This window comes from Eulemur rufifrons, chromosome 15 (genome assembly GCF_041146395.1).
Source record: "Eulemur rufifrons isolate Redbay chromosome 15, OSU_ERuf_1, whole genome shotgun sequence".
Lineage (NCBI taxonomy): Eukaryota > Metazoa > Chordata > Mammalia > Primates > Lemuridae > Eulemur > Eulemur rufifrons.
Genome location: NC_090997.1, coordinates 54,850,389 through 54,872,145, shown reverse-complemented (window position 1 = coordinate 54,872,145; position 21,757 = coordinate 54,850,389). Strand labels below are relative to the sequence as shown.

The window sequence follows — 21,757 nt, the reverse complement described above, 5'->3', positions numbered from 1 at the left end:
AGAAGATACAAAACCACAGGAATTTATTTTTACTATAATTTTAAAGTACAATTGAGAAGTAATTTGATTTTGGGGGGTTAAATGTATATATTTTTCTGTCTTTTATAAGATTATTTTTTAATCCTTTTACTGTAGGCCTATTGTCCTTCACTAGTTAATGCTCTTTGGCTGTAAATAAAATAATTCAAACTAGCCTAAATAAAAGAGAATCCTAAAAATCCTGAGTGCAAAAAGCAAAACAAAACCAGGAAAAAAAAAAATCCAGGTGCAGGGAAATGTATCTGGGGATATAGAGGCAGGAAACCTGTCAGAAATCCAGAAAGTATTCTTATTTTCCTAGCTTCTCTAGCTCTGTAGATATTCTTCATTTATCTCTGTTCAGGCTGAGTAGTTTCTCTGCTTCTCTGTGAATGGTAGTACATGACTGTCATAATTTGCACATTGCAGTTCCCCGTATATATATACTAAACTGGCTGTTTGTGATTCCCAAATCTAAATTCCCAGTAGAGAGGAACTTCATAATCCCATTTTGGCTTAGGATCCACTCAGGGATCAGTAACTTGTGGCTAGGAGAGTGGAATCCCAGCCTCGTGGATCAGGAAACTTTCTCGGGAAAGAAGGAATAGCTCATAGACTGGATAGATTCCCCAGTGTTCATTGCAGTCCTATACATTAATTAATTGGCTATTTGTTGGCTTTAATAGCAAGTTAAATTCAACTTCTTTTGGGAGACAGGGTTCTAAGCAAATAAGATTATCAGAGAAAATGTAAGATATTAAAAGTCAAATACACAGCACACATCCTTAATTTTCCCCCTTTCGCACTCATAGCAGACATTGCTAGTCATTCATAACAATGCTGGTGATTCGGATTCAGCCTCAGAAGTATTCTGTGAGCATAGCACCGTGGGCAGCCTCTGTCAATCATAATTGGCATGATAGGGGAAAACCTGTTTTTTATTCAAGGCAAATACACTTGTTAATCTATATGGTAGTAGGTAATAAAACAGCCAAATAGTAAATGAAGTGCTTGTATGCTTGTGATAGGTGTCCTTAGTTAAGGTGAACCCGCCTTTCTTTTCTTTTCTTTTCTTTCTTTCTTTTTTTTAATTCTTCTTTGTTTAAATTGTAACATTTCAGTGTCTCTACTCCTAATGGCCAGTTTTCAGTGAAAAGAAAGTTAGGGTTCTCTTATATTTTCTTATAACTTATCTTAAAAAAGAAAGATTGAGTAGTTAATTGTTATACTTCCTCCTGCTACAAAGGTGTGTATTATAATCCCCTCCTTTAATTGGCTGTTCATTGACCTTCATATTAAATTGGTTGAATTCAACTTTTGGAAGTATCACTCCCTTTCTGCCACATCTCTGCTTTTATATATTTTGATCATGAACCCTACCACCTTCTATTTAAATGTATGTCATTATCTGTCACCTTTCTTAGACTGTGATCTGCTTGAGGAATGGTACTGTTTATTATCTCTTGCCCATTTACCTTGTACATAATTAGGTGTTCTGGGAATGTTTGTTGAATGCGTTGTCTGTGCTTAACTTTAAATACAGCTGCTTTTGAGAATTTGAATTAGGAAGAAAACAAAATAATTAGTCTCTAAAATAAGTCATACTAGCTAGTTTCTTGGGGATTTGCAGTTAAGTATGCTGTAATGTGAATAAACTGAGAAATTGGCAGTATAATACCACACTATGTTTTACCTGTATTTTGTTTTAAAAAAATCAATTAAGAGACTCATAATTAGCTTTTGAGATATTAACATAATTACCCTGAACTAATATTTCTTCACATTTTCTTAGAGCTAGGAACTGATAAGATTCAAACTCAAGTCTTTTTGACTCCCAAACTAAAGATCTTTCTGATTCTATACACTACTACTTATTAAAGTTTAGTTTTAATGCTTGCTTATCCATGATCAGTATAAATAATGTTTTTTAAGCCTGCTATTTAAAATCTAACTATAATTATTTCATTATCTGGAAAAGTATTAAATCTGATTCAATCACTGGTATATTGATGTTCTTATTGAGTGGGTAGATACATGATGGCAAGGTGGAGAGAGGTGGCTTTTTTTTTTTTTTTTTAAAGATTAGTCAAGTGCCATAGTGAGAAGGGAGGAAAGAGTAGAACAGGGATTTCGAACTACTGTTAGACCAGAAGAAATTGCTCTTTGTGTTACCAATAGTAACTGCACTATGAGGGTTCTGAGCCTACAGATGATATGAGTTACTTTAAGATGAACTCAGACTATCAATTGCTAGAATGATTTTTCCCCTATAATCCACAGGAATATCATATATCATTAAATGGAATTAAAAATATGTGAATAGAATTAAGTCATGAAAATTGATTAAAAATTACCTCTTTGCATTGTTTTTTTCTGTTGATATTACAAGTGAAACAATAAAATCTATCCCTATCACTTTTTCTATCTCACTTCTATGACTTGATGGCAATCTTTGTTACAATTAAATTATTCTTTGGTCATAATAGTGCAGTGGGATGCACGGTATCTTAAATACTCAAGGCAGTACAGCAGGACACATTGGTTTTGAAAACTCTTATCTTTCTTCCACTATTTGAAGGCTTTAGATGGTGTAGCAAAATTAAAATGTCAAGTCTGTGGATCTATTCAGTCTTATAAGCAAGGACAGTCATGGCAGTCAGTTACAGTGAGTATCTGGGCAGGAGCTGCATTGTCTGGCCTGGGAACTCCACAGCTGTTAATCGTGCTGTTGTTGTAGTGTGTCACTGCCATGTGTTTTTTGATTGAAAAAAGGCTACAGTGTTATGTCTGCCACCAGAATCTTTTTAGTAATGATTAAAAACTATTGACCTTCTTTCATATTGTTTCACAAAAGTCTTTTTATGACTATAAAGTCAAGGAATATACTCTTGCTAAATAACAGTGCTAAAGGGATAATTTGTGCAGAAATTGTGAATTTTTCATGTACCAAATAAAATCAAATTTACTAGAAGTTCTTTTATAGGCAGTCTTTTCTTTTTTTTTTTTTTTTTTTTGTTGAGACAGAGTCTCACTTTGTTGCCCAGGCTAGAGTGAGTGCCGTGGCGTCAGCTTAGCTCACAGCAACCTCAAACTCCTGGGCTCAAGCGATCCTACTGCCTCAGCCTCCCGAGTAGCTGGGACTACAGGCATGCGCCACTATGCCCGGCTAATTTTTTCTATATAGATTTTTAGGTGTCCATATAATGTCTTTCTATTTTTAGTAGAGACGGGGTCTCGCTCAGGCTGGTCTCGAACTCCTGACCTTGAGCAATCCACCCGCCTCGGCCTCCCAGAGTGCTAGGATTACAGGCGTGAGCCACCGCGCCCGGCCAGTCTTTTCAACTTACAATTTTTTTCCTTATTATTTGAGCTGTGATTAAATTAATATTATATTTTTTATCTTAAAGATATATCATTTTAGTACATTATTGGATAGGATTTATTTTTGAGAGAAGTTTAAGATAAAGATTTGAAATAGTTGAATCTAGATACTGCTAATTGATTAATGTGCTACAGTTGTTAGCATCTCCCCAGCTAAAGTGTTTTTCTTTTAACCTAAATGGTTCAAAGCCCAGCACCTAACAATGAGAGGTTGTATGTGAATCTAAACTCATTTGTTTTATTCAACTTGATGAATTACCTATTAATTAACTCTTAAACTATTTAGAGCAGAGAATATAAATTCATGGTTAAAAAACAATAAAAAAGTCTAATATTTAAAATTTAATAATTAAAATAATTTCATTGTTTATATTCTTTTAGAGTGTGATATAGCTTTTTAGCTTTTTTGAAAGAGTATATCACATGTCAGAATATAGCAAAGGCTCATTAAATCATGTAAAAATAATGTCTGAATTAGTAAAATGTTTAAGTGTAGAATAAATTTACAGATTTCTAGATTGAGTTAGAGATCTCTTTATCTTTAGTTGCTTGAAAGGTTATTCATAGTTTTTTTTTTTTGTTGTTGTTGTTTTTTTTTTTGAGACAGAGTCTCACTCTGTTGCCCAGACTAGAGTGCCGTGGCGTCAGCGTAGCTCACAGCAACCTCAAACTCCTGGGCTCAAGCGATCTTACTGCCTCAGCCTCCGGAGTAGCTGGGACTACAGGCATGCGCCACCATGCCCGGCTAATTTTTTGTATATATATATTTTTAGTTGTCCATATAATGTCTTTCTATTTTTAGTAGAGACGGGGTCTCGCTCTTGCTCAGGCTGGTCTCGAACTCCTGAGCTCAAACGATCCTCCCGCCTCGGCTTCCCAGAGTGCTAGGATTACAGGTGTGAGCCACCATGCCTGGCCGATAAAAATACCTTAAACCCAAGAGAGAACCTCAACATAGGAATTTTGTCCCTTACTTGGGAGGATTTGGCATTAGAGAGTTATTCATTCATGGAACTTTAGAACTGGAAGAAAGGACATTTTTTTTTAATTCAGTCATTTTATTTTCAGACTAGGGAACTAAGATCCACAATGTACCTTGCTGTTTGAAAGTCCTTTTACTAAGAGCATGAGGCCTGAGTTAACTACTATTAGACCAGATTCTATTAACTTTGTCTTACAGAGAATACAAGCTAGCATTCTAAAAGCATTTAACAACCCAACTACTAAAACTGCTGATGATGAAACTAGAAAAAAAATTAAAGGTATGTTGACTTTTTAACTGTTAGAACTTTTTTCTAGAAGAAAATGTTAAAAGTTTCTTTTGGGTGGGGGGAGAACTGAGCATTATGTGAACTAATCCTCTAAAGTAGCATTTTTAAAAAGAGGGTGTACTTACCCCAGTGTCTGTAAGATACTCTGTAGGACATAGAAGGAAAATGTTAGAATGTATCCATATTAATTTATAAACATCAAACTAATATCAAATTTACAAATTGACGCTGTTGCCCTTTGTTATGTGAGGCCTTCTAAGGGAGACTTGAAAGGATGTTGAAAGTAGCAACCTCACTTGAAAGTTCACATTTGTCATATTATATCATTTTGGAGTTGACTTGTGTTTGGATAAGTGGCTTTATGGATGTTATCTAGTGCTCCAAAGACTCTTGCAAAGAAATCATTTACTGAAGAGAGTACTGAGTCAAGCCTAAGTGCAGTTTGCCTGCTCCTAGTGTTTGCTCTTCATCAGTCAAAATATTAGGCAAAACAATGATTATCTAATCAAAGCTAATTATTTACAATTATCAATACTGCAGTGTGGGTTTGTATCCTATCATATTAGCAATTTACCTTGTCTTAAGTGTATATTCTGCCTTGAGATATTAACTACAGTTATCATGAAGTCATTTTTGGAAGACATTTAAAAATATTATTTGTATTTTATTTTCTTTTCTCACTTCTGTTTTTTATAGGTTTATAATGTACATATTTACATGTCTATAATTTATAAACATGCACACATTGTTATTGTGCACTGTAAGTCTTAAGAGTTCAAGATTTATAAAAATGTAGTCCCAAGTATGCTTTGTTCTTTTGTGTTGAGATAGTGCCATCTAGTGCATATTTAAAAAAACAGCCCAGTTTTTCTTTCCTCTCTTTCTGGTTTTGTAATCTTTTCTATTTTCAGTCCCTTGCAGAATTTTTCTTAGTGAAACATCTTAATTTACCATGGTATTTCTAAATAATTATCATTGTAATTAATGTTTCTTGATATGTTCAGAAATGTTTGCTCTGTTATTCAGTGCTTTAAGTAATGTTTTAAATAATTTTAAATATCATTTGTATGAAACTTGAAGACAGAGGCCCAAAAAAGATAGAAATTTGGAAGAGGGTTGAATAGGTTTGTTAATATATTATACATTCTTCCCCATGGTTTATGATGGAAATTTTCAAATTTTTATTAGAATAATATAATGCAGTCCCTTGTACCTATCACTCAGCTGAAACTACATTTGTTATGTTTAACCTATTTTCTCCCAACCCCAGATTATTTTAGAGCAAATCACAGGCATAGTTTTCTTTGATTTGTAAGTATTTCCTGAGCAGAATAGTTTAACTTTTTTATCAAGTTCTTAAGTTCTTAATTGCCTATGTTAATTCCTTACACTATGCTTATTTACTTGTCTTTTATGACTCTTATTTTCATAGCCATGATCCTAGCATCTGTAGTCCTGAAAGCATAATCTCCTTTCCCAATCTTCTGTCTGCCTCTAAGTTAGACACAAGGCTTTCAGAGGTTTAATGGGAGCAGTTGAGGTGTAGTATGAATAGTGGTTATTGCTCTATTTATTTTGCCTCTTAAGTTTAAGAACAGTTTGTTTTTTCTTGTAGACTACAGTAGTTGGTAGTCATATTTCCTCTACAAAATCATAAAGGAAAAGGACATTATAACATTATACATATAGTAAAATATTGATATATTATTAAGTGTGGTACAGGATATCTGCCTTATGCAGATTACTTTTGCATAAACAGAAATTAGCATGTTACACTGTTAGATGGATGGTTGACATGTCTTTTGCATTAAAAAGTATGATTTTTACAGCATATGGAAAAGAAGGTGTGAAAATGAACTTCATAGATCGGATCTTTATTGGTGAATTAACTAGCACGGTCATGTGTGAAGAATGTGCAAATGTAGGTACTTTGGAATTCACTTCAGCATGGAATAGATTCAGTCACATTTTATATTTTCTTTCACATATGATCATTGGCAGTTATTTTTAAAATTTGTGACATGACTAATAAGTCTTGAAAGCCTTTTAAAAGTATTATACCCTAGACTTCTAGAAAGGAAACATGATAATTTATAATTTTTTAAGTAAATGTGTTTATGTGTGTTTTTATTTTTCCTCATGATACACCTGTGAAGTGGTATATGCTGAAATGTATTAGTTGCCTATTTGGATTGAAGTGAGAGGGGAACTTCTGTGAAGAGAGTAACTATGTTACATTGCAGTGCCCTAAAATGTAATACCAATAGAAATAATTTAATGTAGTAACAGAGTGATTATATCACATTTGATTTAAAGTTTATATTTGTATGACTTGTTAAAGTTTTTTGTGTGCAGACATGACTCATCTTTGAATTGAGTCATAATTGAATGCCATCTTTAACAGCAATTTAAAATATACATTTTTATAGATTTTTTTTTTAATTGCTGGGTAAGGAATATCTCTGAAAGTGTGTGGCTTAGAGTATGAGAGGTTTACATTTTGTCAGGTTTTAATGGTAGAAAAAAGAGCCTCTATTATGTCCATTTTCCTGTCTCAGATTATGGAGTACTTTTCTGTCCTCTCTAGTGCCATAAAAGCAGGATTATAAATGACATCTCCTTCTAGCCTGGTATGTTGAAGCACAGAATGTATAAACTTGATTACTTAAATTTATAAGAATATTCAAAATAGAAGTTAATTTCTCTCTCACAAGGTAGAGAGTATCTTTTAAAACAGAATTATCCTAAGGAATCTACAAAACAGCCAAGCTCTCTCCTTTTTTTCATGACTTTCTCTTAGCATTTTATATTTTATTTATGTTATGGCACTAATTTCACCAAAAATGTTGAGTTTCTTTTGTTAATCAGTTTTATTAAACTGTTTATTTTGAAATTACTTTAAATGTTACAGGTTAGTCATATTGACAGTGTTATAAAATTCAACTGGATTGTGTTTATTGAAGTTTTGAAATATATCATTTTGATTACCAATGTGCTGCAATACCCAATTAAATCACTGTTTGTTCCAGGAACATTTTTTAACTTAAAATTTTAGGTAGCCTGGGAAGTTTGATTTCTTTGATATATTAGAATTCTAACTGAAGTTCTCAATATGTTTTCTTTTTAAGATCTCCACGGTGAAAGATCCTTTCATTGATATTTCACTTCCTATAATAAAAGAAAGGGTAAGAAAAAAAACTAATGATTCTTTTGTGAAGAACATTTATTTAGACATTTGTTGCGTGTTTTATCAGATATCTGAGAGTCATTTTTTTATATGTAATTGAGTTTGTGTAATGTGTTTGATATTGGGAGTTTGTGTGCATAAAGTGTGATATAGTTTTCAAGGAATTTAAACCCTCATGCTTTATATTTTAAGAAAATATATTTTGAAAGAAAATTTTTATATTTCAAGTGAGTTAGAAATTAAGATGATGATATCCAGAATTTATTTACTAAAGACCTTTTGTGTTATGTACATGGCATTTACATAGGTTTCAAAACCTTTGGGAAAAATGAGTAAATGTAGACGTTCACAGGAGACAGGTCATGATCAGTACAGTGGCACTGTTACTATAGAAAATATTGATCAACCCAGAACCGCCAAGAAGTATTCTCCATCTAAAGATAAGGTAAGGCTGTGAGCATTTGTTAGACTTTTGTTTAACACTTTTTATTAAAAATCTCAAGCACATATAAAAGTAGGGAAAGTAGTATAATAAACATTGTTTCATTAGGACATACCTGGTGGTTGAATTATCCCATGAAAATGGAAAGCAAATCTGAATTTATACTTAAAAGACTTTTTTATATAAAATGATTTGTACTCATTTAGCAAATTGACATATCAAATTCAACTTACTCTGTTAGAAGGCTCTAAAGTGGCAAGATGATATATTTTCTTTAAATAAAAGCTATCTTATCTGCTTCATAAGATAAATAGAGCAGTTAAATATAGTTTGAGCATATGCTTTATTCTAATGATATAAGACAAAGGCAATTCAATTAGTTGCTGAGTTCCCCTCAAACTTTAGGTTGTTTTATCTCTGTAACACACATTATGACAAGAATCGAAGTTGATACTACTTAGTCTGGCCAAAAAGCAGCAATTAGTAGGCAAACTAAAGAGTAGATACAAATAAAATATTTTCTTCCAGATCTATGGTAACCAGGCAACACTGTTTTGTAAGAGTTTTAAATGTGCTTTTGTTGTTTTTTAATTTATTTAAAAAATAGTACATTTTCAACCTTTAAAAATCAACAAGTATGGAAAGGCTTATACAGTAGTTGAAAAGTCCTCCCTCAAGGCCCTGTTCTACAAAAGTTCTGTCCCCTTCCCCACAAATAGGTAACCATTGTTATTAGTTTCTTGTGTAAAGATTTACTTTTAAAACAGAACTATTGTTTGGTATATTTTCTGTTGGTCTTAGTTTAGGTAAATTTAGGAAATGAATCTCAGAAAAATAGTATTTATTTAATAACTGTGGAATGTTTAAATGAGACTTATTCACATTTATTTTCAATGAAATCACAAGATTCTTCTCTCAAAACACTGTCAACTTACAGAATCAAGTAACTCATGACCGAAAACGTGTAAGAAAATCATCTTCTGGAGAAGAGAAGACTGTTGTCATATACCGGAAAAGTGAAAACCTTGAAATGAATGAGGATTCTTTAATGTTTGCAAGCATCAGGACTATTGAGTCACCCCTGAATGAAAGCCCTACCGATGGCAGTGAAAAAGAAGCCAGCCATTCTGAAAGTAGTGTTGATGCTGACAGTGAGGCTTCAGAATCTGAAAGTGCTTCAAAACAGACTGGGCTGTTTAGATCCAGTAGTGGATCTTGTGTGCACACATATGGACACCTTTACCATCCATCAGCAGGTGAACTGCCACGTACCAACAAGACTGACAGTGGTGATGGTGGAATGGCTGAAGCAATTTCTGAACTTTATTTGAGTAGCACTGTAACTGGAGATAGAGATTTTGACAGAGAAAATCAGCCACTAAATGTCTCAAATAATTTATGTTTTTCAGAGGAGAAGCATTTGAGGTCTCACAGTCCCCAAAATGCTTTTCAGACCCTTTCTCAGAGCTATATAACTACTTCTAAAGAATGTTCAGTCCAGTCCTGTCTCTGCCAGTTTACATCTATGGAATTACTAATGGGGAATAATAAGCTTCTGTGTCAGAATTGTACTGTGAAGAAACAGAAGTACCAAAAGGAAACAAGTTTTACAGGTAAATCTTTATTTCATTTTTTTTTTTTTTTTTTGGTACTGATGGATTATCTCATGGTGACTAGTGAGTTACAGATTTCAAATAGAGGAGCCCATGAACCTTGTCTCCATACTTGAGCTGTTTGGGCACAGGGATTGTTTTATTCATATTTGTGCCTGGGCACTAAAGACACTGACTAGGCAGAGTAGATTTTCGATGGATTTTTGTTCAAAATAAACTGAAGAGCAGGAAGTATGTGCATCTCTGCCTTGAAAATGCAAATCCATATAATCTTATTTGAGAGACCTAGCTATCTGAAATCTTCCTGTAAGAAATATCCCTATAGGCCGGGCGCGGTGGCTCACGCCTGTAATCCTAGCTCTCTGGGAGGCCGAGGTGGGCGGATTGTTTGAGCTCAGGAGTTCGAGACCAGCCTGAGCAAGAGCGAGACCCCATCTCTACTAAAAAAATAGAAAGAAATTATATGGACAGCTAAAAATATATACAGAAAAAATTAGCCGGGCATGGTGGTGCATGCCTGTAGTCCCAGCTACTCGGGAGGCTGAGACAGGAGGATCGCTTGAGCCCAGGAGTTTGAGGTTGCTGTGAGCTAGGCTGACGCCACGGCACTCACTCTAGCCTGGGCAACAGAGTGAGACTCTGTCAAAAAAAAAAAAGAAATATCCCTAAAATTTATAATTGTATCACTAGTAAGATTAATGATGAAATTAATGTGCTCCACAAATCCCATAATCTGAAGATTTTAAATAATTATATGTCATGAAGCTAGCAGTATAATGTCTACGTTTAGTTGATCAAAGAAAAGTGGAAAAAGCAGTAATTGTCAAGTAAGAAATTCTCAGCTGTAGCCTTGATGAAATGGAAAGAACACTCTGATTCTTAGTAACTAGTTGTTTTAAAATGTAGGTTTTGTTATTATTTAGGTGTGGTGTGGTGAAGCCAACAGATCAAGAGATGATTGCCATTGAAAAAATAGTTTGTTGCTGATAGTTTTCAAGAAACATCATGCTACACAGGGCCACATAATTTTAAGCAAAAACATGGGCAAGAACCTTTATCTGGTTTCTGAGGGAAGGAATGGGTAAGGCAGGGTAAGCAGATTTAGGATTGGCAAGTTTGAATAATATAGTGGGCTCTGGGATATAAGGGCTGTTTCTAGTTTTCTGGTATCTGGCCCTGGAGTGATTAGGACAGGTGGATAATAGCCCAAGAGTGTAAGAGCCCAGGGAAGGAGATTGTTAGGATATGGGCTCTAGATTGGTTTGCATATAAAAGGTGTGCTTAAGTTGTTTACTATCTCAGGAATTAGCTAGCCCTGGGAGGGGCTGTCCCTCCAATGTTAACAAGGCCCTAGACATCCAAGCATTAGAATAAAGACATGCTTCATATATTAGTAATTAAAGAAATGGCTAGATGAGAGAAGAAAGAAACATCTACTTACAGTAATCCCAGTTAAATATGCAGTGGGCCACGTTCAAATCCTATCATAAATCCTTTCTAACAAACTCTTATTGAAATGCCCCATGGTTCTCCACAGTGTGTATTCTCCTTTCGCTGCAATGGTAATAAATCCAACTTCTTTAACTACAGGTGTGCTTCTGGTGGTTTCCAGCTGGAGGGGATTGACATAACTTACTTCTAGTTCATCTGCTTTCCAACTTCCAAAGTTTTGTTGCAAATGGCATCTCTCTTATTCTTTGTCCTTATTAAGTATGTGTCTTTAAAAAAAAAAAAAAATCCCTTTACCTTCATTTTAGTGGAGTTTTAGAAAGGAGTAGAGGAACCCTTTAATCAGAAGTCCAATTTCTTTAACATTTTTAAAAATGTGGTATGATGTTTCTGTATAATTGTTTACTACATTATATGGTAGATAATGTATAAAATGGAATTTTACATATAAATTTATTGCATTTTATGCAGAAGAGAGAGCAGAAGGAGTTTATACTAATGCCAGGAAACAATTGCTCATTTCTGCTGTTCCAGCTATCCTAATTCTCCATCTTAAAAGATTCCATCAGGTAAAAGTTTTTTTAGTAACACCATAGTCATTTTCATCATGTGTTTGCAGAGCCCTAAGTCCTATAGAATATTGTCAAGGATTGGACAGTAATTTATTAAATTTAAAAATGTTTCATATGTGATTTACTACTGTTCCAGCTATAATAGTATACAAGACTTAAAATTGTTTAATTAACAATATATGAAGATTTGGGTAGTAGGAACCTAAGTGGTGTCTCTGTGTGTGCTAATGAAAAATAAGTCTTACTAGGAACACTTATAAGCAGCAAAATAGCAAAGTGCACATGGCTTTCTGAGCTCTTACAATTCCACAGAGAGGGATGCTTATGCTGGGCAGAGTTATCTAGGACTAAATGCAGAAAGGGCTCCAAGGCAGGCCCTACAGCTATAGGACTCTACAGTGGCTGGCAACCTAAATATACTTAATGTGTCAGGTTTTTCTCCAATTCTTTATAGATTTTAATCCAATGCATTGTCTCAGTGAGATGATTTTTTGCATTTTAAAAAATCATTTTAATATTTCTCTGTAAGAATAAGTGAAAATACTAAAACATTTTTTAAAAAGTGAGGAGTTATATTTTGATACCTGTTTTAAAATAAGACTAATAATTGAAACAGTATGGTTGGAATTGTAAGAAATAAAACATGAGTATAATTTAAAGCCATTACAATATGGTAAAGGAAGAATTTCAAATCAATTGGGAAGGGGGATAGATTTAATTAATAAAGGACTTAGGAAAAATAGTTGTCTGAGGAAATAAAAATTTAGAACTTCATTCTACATCATATAGTAGCCATACTATTTTCACATTTTTTGTGTAAAACAGATTATCAGGAAGACTAGGAGAAAACTTAAATAAATATTTAACCTGACCTCTGTGCAAAAGACTAAGTGTAAAACCCATGAAGGAAATCTCAAAGAGTGAGAGCTTTGATTACATATTTGCAACATTTTAGGCAGGCTACAAATGTGCAGGAAAAGATTTTTCTTCTTACTTATCCCTATCCACAGAAAGGTTAGATTAAGTTCTTGATTTTTTCATAGCCAAGGTTAAGAAACTCAGTGGAACTTAAATGGTCACAGAGAGTGGAGGCAGATGTATCTTGTCTCATGTCAGAAATGCCTAATGGAAGGGGTGAATCTGCAGTGACTTTTTATGAACAAGAGAGGATCATGCCAAATTGCAGAAGCTAATTTTGTGATGTACCAGTTATTTTATATTTGGTACTTACACCCCTATTTAGGAACAACTTACAGAAAGAATTCATGCCCTTAAAAGGAAATATTTGTGGACACCTCAATCCCTTCTTGTTCTCAAGCTAAATGTAATGTCAGCAAAGCCTCATTCTTATTCCCAGGGGTTTGGAATTGTAGGGAGCAGAGTCTCAAGCAATGTCTCTGATTTCAGTTTTTTAGCATCTCTAAAAACCTTCTTGGTGATAACTTTAGAGCTATATGTCAGATTTCTGACAATGGACCCTCTGGAAAAAAAATAATAAATAAATAGAGCTGTGTATCAGAAACACCCACAAGACTTAAAGGCAAATCTCAAATTGGATAGAGATCTTTGTCATAAATATGCCAAATGATTAACATTACAATATGTAAAGAGCTCTTAAAGATCAATAAGACAAATATCAAAACCCTAATAGTAAAATGAGTAAAGAATATCAATTAGAAAAGGAAGTACAAATTCAAGGGAAGTATGCAAAAGTCCATTCTTCCCAGCAAAAGACATGCAAAATAAAATCATAGTGAGATTCCTGTCCAAATCAACATAATGTTGCCAAGGATGAAGTGGGATATAGGCATTCTTATTAACCAGCAGCATAAGTATAAATTGGTAACACCTTCTAGAAAGTAATTTAGTAATGAATATCAAGAACATTAATGTTTTAGATAAAAGAATTTCTGAACAAAAGTAATCACTCTTGACTAATCTCCCTTCTAAGAACCTTTCTTAAGAAAATAGAGAGGTACACAAAAATGTGTGGCCTATTTGTAGACCCTGCCACATGTAAGGTCTAGCTTAAGTGTGCAGTGTGCAGGACATCAGATGTATATTTTAATGAGGAAAAGATGATATATCTACTAAAAGAAAAAAAGGAGACTGCATATGCCCAAATATAGGGCTGGATGTCTTTCAAAATTATCCCTTAGAGAAAAAAATTTATATTAAAGTCCTTTACATAGCCTTTCCTATTGTAGAAATTCCTATTATGTAATTTCTCGATAGCAAAGTACTGACTGGGGAGGATACATTAGCCTGAAAAGATCTCAGACAGTTGTGGTATCAGATGCTTTTAGAAATCATCTGGTGAAAAAGGCAAAGAATTTGAATATAAATTAAGTAATAATTCTGGGATATGATCTCAAAATTTTATGTTGGATATCATGTTAAGCCTCCTAAGAGAGATCACTTGGAAAAACAAATTAGTAAGTGGGATATATTTTGGCCAAAAAAAATTTTTTTTTTTCTCTTTAAAGAAAGATGAGAAATTAAAAGGCAACAGATCTATAGTAAAATTATGTGTTTAGTATGCAAATGAAAGACCAGTCATTGAAGTCATGAAAACACTAATGAAAGTTTGCATTTGTTAGTTTTTGTTTATCCATACAATTCAGACTTAAGTATCTTCTCATTCCAACAGAGTCCATTTCAATACCTTTGATAATTTGTTAGCTAGTTTTTATTATCATTACATAATGCAAAGCATACATTTTGAAAATTAAAACAATGAAAAGGTAGAGCTTATTTAAGAACATGAAAGTACATTTTGACTTATATAACATTTTATTGATAAAATGTTTTGAGTGTTCACATTTTTTATTTTAATAAATGAATATAATTGAATTTTAGAACTGAAAAGGAATCTAATCCATCCATTTATACCTGTTTTCTCCCTTGACCTAGATGAGGTTGCTTAGAATCAAGTTAACTGTTAACCAGTCACTGAGTCCTAGAAAGAGCACCAGGCTGCTGACTCTTTAGTTGGATACATTTTCATGGTAGCATATGTGTCAGTAGCTTAGCTTTTATCACGTTGAATTAATTTTTCCATAACTATTGAAAAGCCACAGTGAAAGTAATTATTTCCCTTATTGTTCATGGTAAAAATCCCCATGTAAATGAATAATCTCTGTGGTAACAATTTATGTAACAATTTATGTGGTAACAATTAACCTAATTTTTAACTTAGTCATGTCAATTTTGGACTATTGGTTAGTCACATTTTTATATATATGAAAAAAACTAACTTCTAGAAATCCTCTTTTAGTTTTAGTTAACAAACACAGTGCTTGTGATGTAATTAAGTTTGCTGCATTAAAAAATATTTTGGTTTTTTTAAGGCTGGCTTGAATCTTCGTAAAGTAAACAAACATGTAGATTTTCCACTTATGCTTGATTTAGCACCGTTCTGTTCTGCTACTTGTAAGGTAAAGTACATTAAGATATTTAATTGACTTGCAAATAATATGTGTTAAAATATACTATGTATGGTTTATTAGGCCATGTTTTTGTTTTTTTTTTAAATAAGCTTCTCTCTGAAAGAAAATTTTAATAGTTATTAAATCAGTAGCATGTAGAACAGTTAATACACTATGACTTTTTTCCTTTGACAGATGGAATAAACGAAAATTGAAAATATAAGGCATGAGACATGGTGGTCATGCAAATCAAAGATGTTTGTAAATGCTACTGGAAGCTGATAGTACTAAGAGAAGTGAATATATTTTGTGCCCTCTCCTGTTCTTTGTGAATAATCTGTGTAATTAGTAGTAGTTTTACCATTTGTGGATTTCTGTATCTTTTGCAAATCAGTATACTAGTGCATTGTCTTTCATGCCATTTCATGTGTACTACTGAGAGTAGTGTACTTGTCAACTGAGTATGATACTTCAAAATTGCTAATACTTTAATAATTAGGTATAGAAAGCAGACTGGTATATAATTGCTTGTGTTTACATGTAAGAATTGTGTAGTGAAATAAATGACTTTGTCTTCCCTGAGGGAAGCAGTTATTGGGTAACTTATTGTCCTGTTTAATAGCTAGAAGTCTAGGTTTTGTGGTATGTAATAAAATGCTTATTAAACTTAATATTTTCAGTACACTGACCAGTCAAAACAAAAATCTTAAATGCAGTTTTCTGGTGAATCTGGTTTATCTGTTGTGGAATACCAGCACTATCTGTAAATTATTAACACTCAGTAGTCCTAAAATTTGATACTGTGATAAATAATAATGAAATTTAACAAGCTCTGTGTTAAACTTAGGTATTTTAAAAGTACCTATCATGGAAAATTTCCAACATACACTGAAGTAGACAGAACAGTGCAATGAGCCTCTGGCACCCAGCCCTAAAACCTCAGATCCTGTCCCGTCCACACACTCATCCACTTCCTCCTTTATTATATTGAAGTACCTATCAGGCATCATTTCATCCTTAAAGAGTTCATTATGTGTCTTTTTTTTAATTTTTAATTTTTTTTTTTATTTTTAGAGATAGGGTCTCTATTGCCCAGGCTGGGTGGCAGTGGTACAACCATAGCTCGCTGCAGCCTTGAACTCTTGGGCTCAAGTGATCCTCCTGCCTCAGCCTCTCAAGTAGCTAGACCTACAGGCATGCCACCACCACACCCAGCTAATTTATTTTTCATACAGATAGGGTCTTGCTATGTTGCCCTGGCTGGTCTCAAACTCCTGGGCTCAAGCAATCTTCCTGCCTTGGCCACCCAAAGCACTGGGATTTTCGGCATGAGCCACTGCACCTGGCCTTGTATCTCTAAAAGATTAAGAATTACTCCCTCCCTCTTTCTTTTTTAAAACATAATGGCAATGCTATTTAATAATTCCATCATATCATCTAGTGTTCACATTTCCAATTGTCTCATAAATGTAATTTTTAAATGAATTAGAATCCAAATAAGGACTGGATATATTGTTAATTTGTATAATTTTTTAATTTTCATTTTTAAGGATTGCTTTTTAAAATTTTATTTAATAATTATGTAAAATATTTACATAGGTCCAGGGTATAAACAAGGTAAATTCAAAGAAGTCTAGCTTTTACCCATGTCCATTCTACCTGTTTCCTCCCACTCCTTATAGATAGCCATTTAAAAAATTATGATTTAGTTTTTTATTATTTCTTTTTAAAAATATAAGTAGATAAGTATGTATATTTACATCTCCCCTCTTAAGTAATGGTAGATTATACTATGAATCCTTTTCTCTACCTATTCTTAACATATTCTGGAGATTATTTCATAGCACTATATAGAGATACAAACCATTTTTTAAGCAGCATAATACTCTGTTGTGCGAATATATCACAGTTTATTCAACCAGTTCCTAATTTATGGACATTTGGGTTTATTCTAGTCTTTTGATATTACAAATGATCCTGAAATTAATAGTCTGGTGCATGTCTTTTTATGTTTTGTTCATGTACCTGTGAGAGAGAATCCTAGAAATAGGATTGATGAATCCATGAATAATATATATGTAACTTAGCTAGATTAAATGAGATATCCCTGCATAGGGGTTGTACCCTTTGCATGCCCACATGCAATGTGTGTGAGTACTTTTTTCCCCACAGGCTGGCCAACAGAGGATCTTGTCATGCTTTTGCAATTTTGTCAGCCTAATAGGTATGGAAAATTATCTCAGTATAGTTTTACAATGCATTTCTCAAATTTTAAGCAGGATATGCATTTACTTACTTTTCCTTACAATAATATTCCACTAACTATTACTAATTTGGATTTTCTTTCTTTGTCTGAAAGAATATAAGTGTGGGAGAGAAAGTTCTCTATGGTCTCTATGGCATAGTGGAACATACTGGCTCAATGAGAGCGGGTCACTACACCGCTTATGTGAAAGTGAGAACACCCTCCAGGAAATTATTGGAACATATCACTGGAAAGAAAAATGTGTCTGGTATGCCATCCTAAGTTTATTTCATTATTTAAATTTTTTTTTAATTTTTAATTATTATGGGTACATAATGGTTGTATATCTTTAGAGGATACATGTGATGTTTTGATACAGGCATACAATGTGAATTAATCAAATCTGGGGTATCCACCACCTCAGGCATTTATCATTTCTTTGTGTTAGAAACATTCCAATTCCATTCTTTTAGTTATTTTAAAGTGTACCCTAACTTATTGTTGATTATAGTCACTTTGTTGTGCTATCAAATGTTGTTCATTCTATCTGACCATTTAACTATATTTTTACACACGTTAACCATCCCCACTTTATCCCCCTCTCTCTGCTACCCTTCCCAGCCTCTGGTAACCATCATTCTACTCTCTGTCTCCATGAGATCAATTGCTTTTAATATTTAGCTCCCATATATGAGTGAGAACATACTAGATTTGTCTTTCTGTGCTTCGCTTATTTCATATAACATGATGTTTTCCAGTTCCATCCATGTTGTTGCAAATGGCAGGATTTCACTCTTTTTGTGGCTATATAATATTCCATTGTGTATATCTGCCACAATTTCTTTATCCATTCATCTGTTGATGGACACTTAGGTTGATTCCAAATCTTGGCTATTGTAAATAGTGCTGCAATAAACATGGAAGTGTAGATATCTTTCTGATACACTGAATCCCCCTCCTTTGGATGCATACCCAGCAGCAGAATTGCTGGATCATATGATAGTTCTATTTTCAGTTTTTTTAGGAACCTCTTTACTGTTCCCCATAGCGTTTGTGCCAATTTACATTCTTACCAACAGTGTGTGAGGGTTCCCTTTGCTCTACATCCTCACCAGCATTCATTATTGCCTGTCTTTTTGATAAAAGCCATTTTAACTGGGGTGAGGTGATCTCTCATTGTAGTTTTGATTTGCAGTTCTCTGATGACTAATGATGTTGAGCATTTTTTTCAGTACCTGGGGGCCATTTGTATGTCTTCTCTTGTGAAATGTCTATTCAGATCCTTTGCCTGTTTTTAATTGGATTATTTGATTTCTTCCTATTGAGTTATTGGATGGGTAGTTTGCAAATATTTTCTCCCATTCTGTGGGTTGTCTCTTCCCTTTGTTGATTGTTTCTTTGCTGTGCAGGAGCTTTTTAGCTTGAGGTGATCCCATTTGTCCAATTTTGCTTTGGTTGCCTGTGCTTCAGGGGTGGTATTACTCAAGAAATCATTGCCCAGACCAATATCCTGAAGCATTTCCCCAGTGTTTTCTTTTAGTAGTTTCATAGCTTCAGGTCTTAGATTTTAAGTCTTTAATCCATTTTTATTTGATTTTTGTATGTGGCAAGAGATAGGGGTCTAGTTTCATTCTCCTATATATGGATATCCAGTTTTCCCAGCACCATTTATTAAAGAGACTGTCCTTTCCCCACTGTGTGTTCTTGGCATCTTTGTCAAAGACCAGTTTGCTATAATGTATGGATTTATTTCTGAGTTCTGTATTCTTTTCCATTGGTGCATGTTTCTTATGCCAATGCCGTTCTGTTTTGGTTAGTTACTACAGCTCTGTAGTTTAATTTGAAGTCAAGTAATGTGATTCTTCCAGTTTTATTCTTTTTGTTTGGGATAGCTTTGGCTATTCTAGGTCTTTTGTGGTTCCATATAAATTTTAGGATTATTTTTTCTATTCTGTGAAGGATATCATTGGTACTTTGGTGGGGATTGCAATGAATCTATGAATTGCTTTGGGTAGTATGGACATTTTAACAATATTAATTCTTCAATCCACAAGCATGGAATATCCATTTTTGTGTGTATTTCCTCTTCAGTTTCTTTCATCAGTGTTTTATAGTTTTCGTTGTAGAGGTCTTTCCCCTCTTTGTTTAAGTTTATTCCTAGGTATTTTATTTGTACCTATTATGAATGGGATTACTTTCTTGGTTTCTTTTTCAGATTCTTTACTGTTGGCATATGGAAAGGCTACTGATTTTTGTATAGTGATTTTTGTATCCTGAAACTTTACTGAATTTGTTTATCAGTTCTGATAGGTGTTTTGTGGAGTCTTTAAGATATAAAATCATATCATCTGCAAATAAGGATAATTTGACTTCTTCCTTTCCGATTTGGATGCCCTTATTTCTTTCTCTTGTCTGATTGCTTCGGCTAGAACTTCCAGTACTGTGTTGAATAATACAGTACACACACAGTAACACAGTGGTGAAAGTAGGCATCCCTGTTTTGTTCCTCTTAGAGGAAAGGCTTTCAGTTTTTCCCCATTCAGTATGATGCTAGCTGTGGGTCTGTCATTTATGGCTTTTATCATGCTGAGGTAAGTTCCTTCTATAACCAGTTTTTTGAGAGATTTTTATCATGAAGGGATATTGAATTTTATTGAATGCTTTTTCAGCATCAATTTAAATGACCATATGGTTTTTGTCCTCATTTCATTGATACGATGTATCACATTGATTTGTATACGTTGAACCATCCTTGCATCCCTGGGATGAATCCCACTGAATTGTGCTGAATAATCTTTTTAATGTGTTGTTGAATTCAGTTTGCTAGCATTTTATTGAGGATTTTTGCATCTATGTTCATCAGAGATTATTGGCTTATTGTTTTATTTTTTGTTGCCATTGTTATTTCATGATTAAAAACAAAGTTTTCCTTTTTTGGAAGAGATAAGTTATTATTTTACTGATACGTGAGTAGATTGACTTTAAGTGAGAATTACTTCTAAGAGTGGTTAGAGAATCTTAACTATCATGATACTATACCCTTCTAGGTGATAGAAAGTGACACACGGTTTTTCAAGGTACTGAGTCATGCATTACAGTGGAGTGGTATTTTATTTAACAATACTAAAAATTTTTTAAAGATATACCAGGTCCTCAGAACAGAGTTGGAGTTGAAAATTTGCTGGCTTTGTTTATGGGTCATTTAATTTTGCTTTTTTTTTTCTCTTTGAGTGAAAATGATTCTTTTCCCTGAGCAATTAAGTATTTATAAGGCTCATATTTCACTACATGTTTAAAGTGTTACTAAGTAGAGATAATTATTATTCCTATAATATTTATGTTTTGAAAGAATTTATTTATTTTGGAAAATGCTTAACCTAAGAGGAAACAACTTCTGCAGTAGGATTTAGCATTGGATAAATATAGTTTGTAATGAATACGTTGCTATTTATAATTTGGACTAAGAACGTAAATCAGACTGGTTGTAAAATTGTACTTTTTATTTTGTTAGGTTTGAAAGAACCTGATAGTGAATTGGCAGGCCAGTGGGTCCATATTAGTGACACTTACGTGCAAGTGGTTCCGGAATCAAGAGCACTTAGTGCACAAGCTTACCTTCTTTTTTATGAAAGAGTATTATAATTATTAACGGTAATGATTATTTAGGTCACTTTGATTTGAATGCTGCAATGATAACATAATATATAATGTGCCTTTGTAGTCTTTTTTTTTCTGTAAGAATATCATGTCCCTCAAATGCTCCTGAACTTTACCATTTTGGTGAACCCTTTTAAAGTAAATTAAATTTATTCAATGCTTTCAAATTTATATTCTTAAAATCAATATAAAAACACTTTTCAAAATATTTGTCATGGGGGACAGAAAAACCCCAGAATTTACAATAGGAGAGGAAACCCTTTTATGATGTGGTCCATTATTAACAAACATTCAGAAACAACGCTGTCTAAATCAAATCATTCCTTAAGACTGTGTTTCCATAAATGTAATACCACCTTCCTGATCTCATATATATTCTGTGCCATTGTGTACTTATTTTTTAACATTTTTACCCTTAATTTTTTAACCTTAGCCTTGTTTTGAGCAATAATACTCCATGTTTTATCTGCTTGTTTTTTTCTAATAAACATAAA

The 21,757-nt window shown here is 33.5% G+C and overlaps 1 protein-coding gene across 5 annotated transcripts in view; it reads left to right on the top strand.

The window, feature by feature from the left end:
* USP45 (ubiquitin specific peptidase 45) overlaps positions 1-21,318 on the top strand; it is a 52,625-nt gene extending 31,307 nt beyond the window's left edge. For 2 of the 5 annotated variants that reach the window (XM_069488035.1, XM_069488036.1), the window contains 9 exons: positions 4,580-4,661; positions 6,500-6,591; positions 7,799-7,855; positions 8,165-8,302; positions 9,237-9,912; positions 11,833-11,930; positions 15,284-15,370; positions 17,721-17,874; positions 21,118-21,318. In XM_069488035.1, coding sequence (XP_069344136.1) covers positions 4,580-4,661; positions 6,500-6,591; positions 7,799-7,855; positions 8,165-8,302; positions 9,237-9,912; positions 11,833-11,930; positions 15,284-15,370; positions 17,721-17,874; positions 21,118-21,248 — 1,515 coding nt within the window. In that variant the 3' untranslated portion in view covers positions 21,249-21,318. Of the gene's footprint in view, positions 1-4,579; positions 4,662-6,499; positions 6,592-7,798; positions 7,856-8,164; positions 8,303-9,236; positions 9,913-11,832; positions 11,931-15,283; positions 15,371-17,720; positions 17,875-21,117 lie in introns of those variants that run through there. The other 3 variants (XM_069488038.1, XM_069488039.1, XM_069488040.1) reach the window with 2 other exon arrangements.
* Positions 21,319-21,757: the final 439 nt, after the last annotated feature.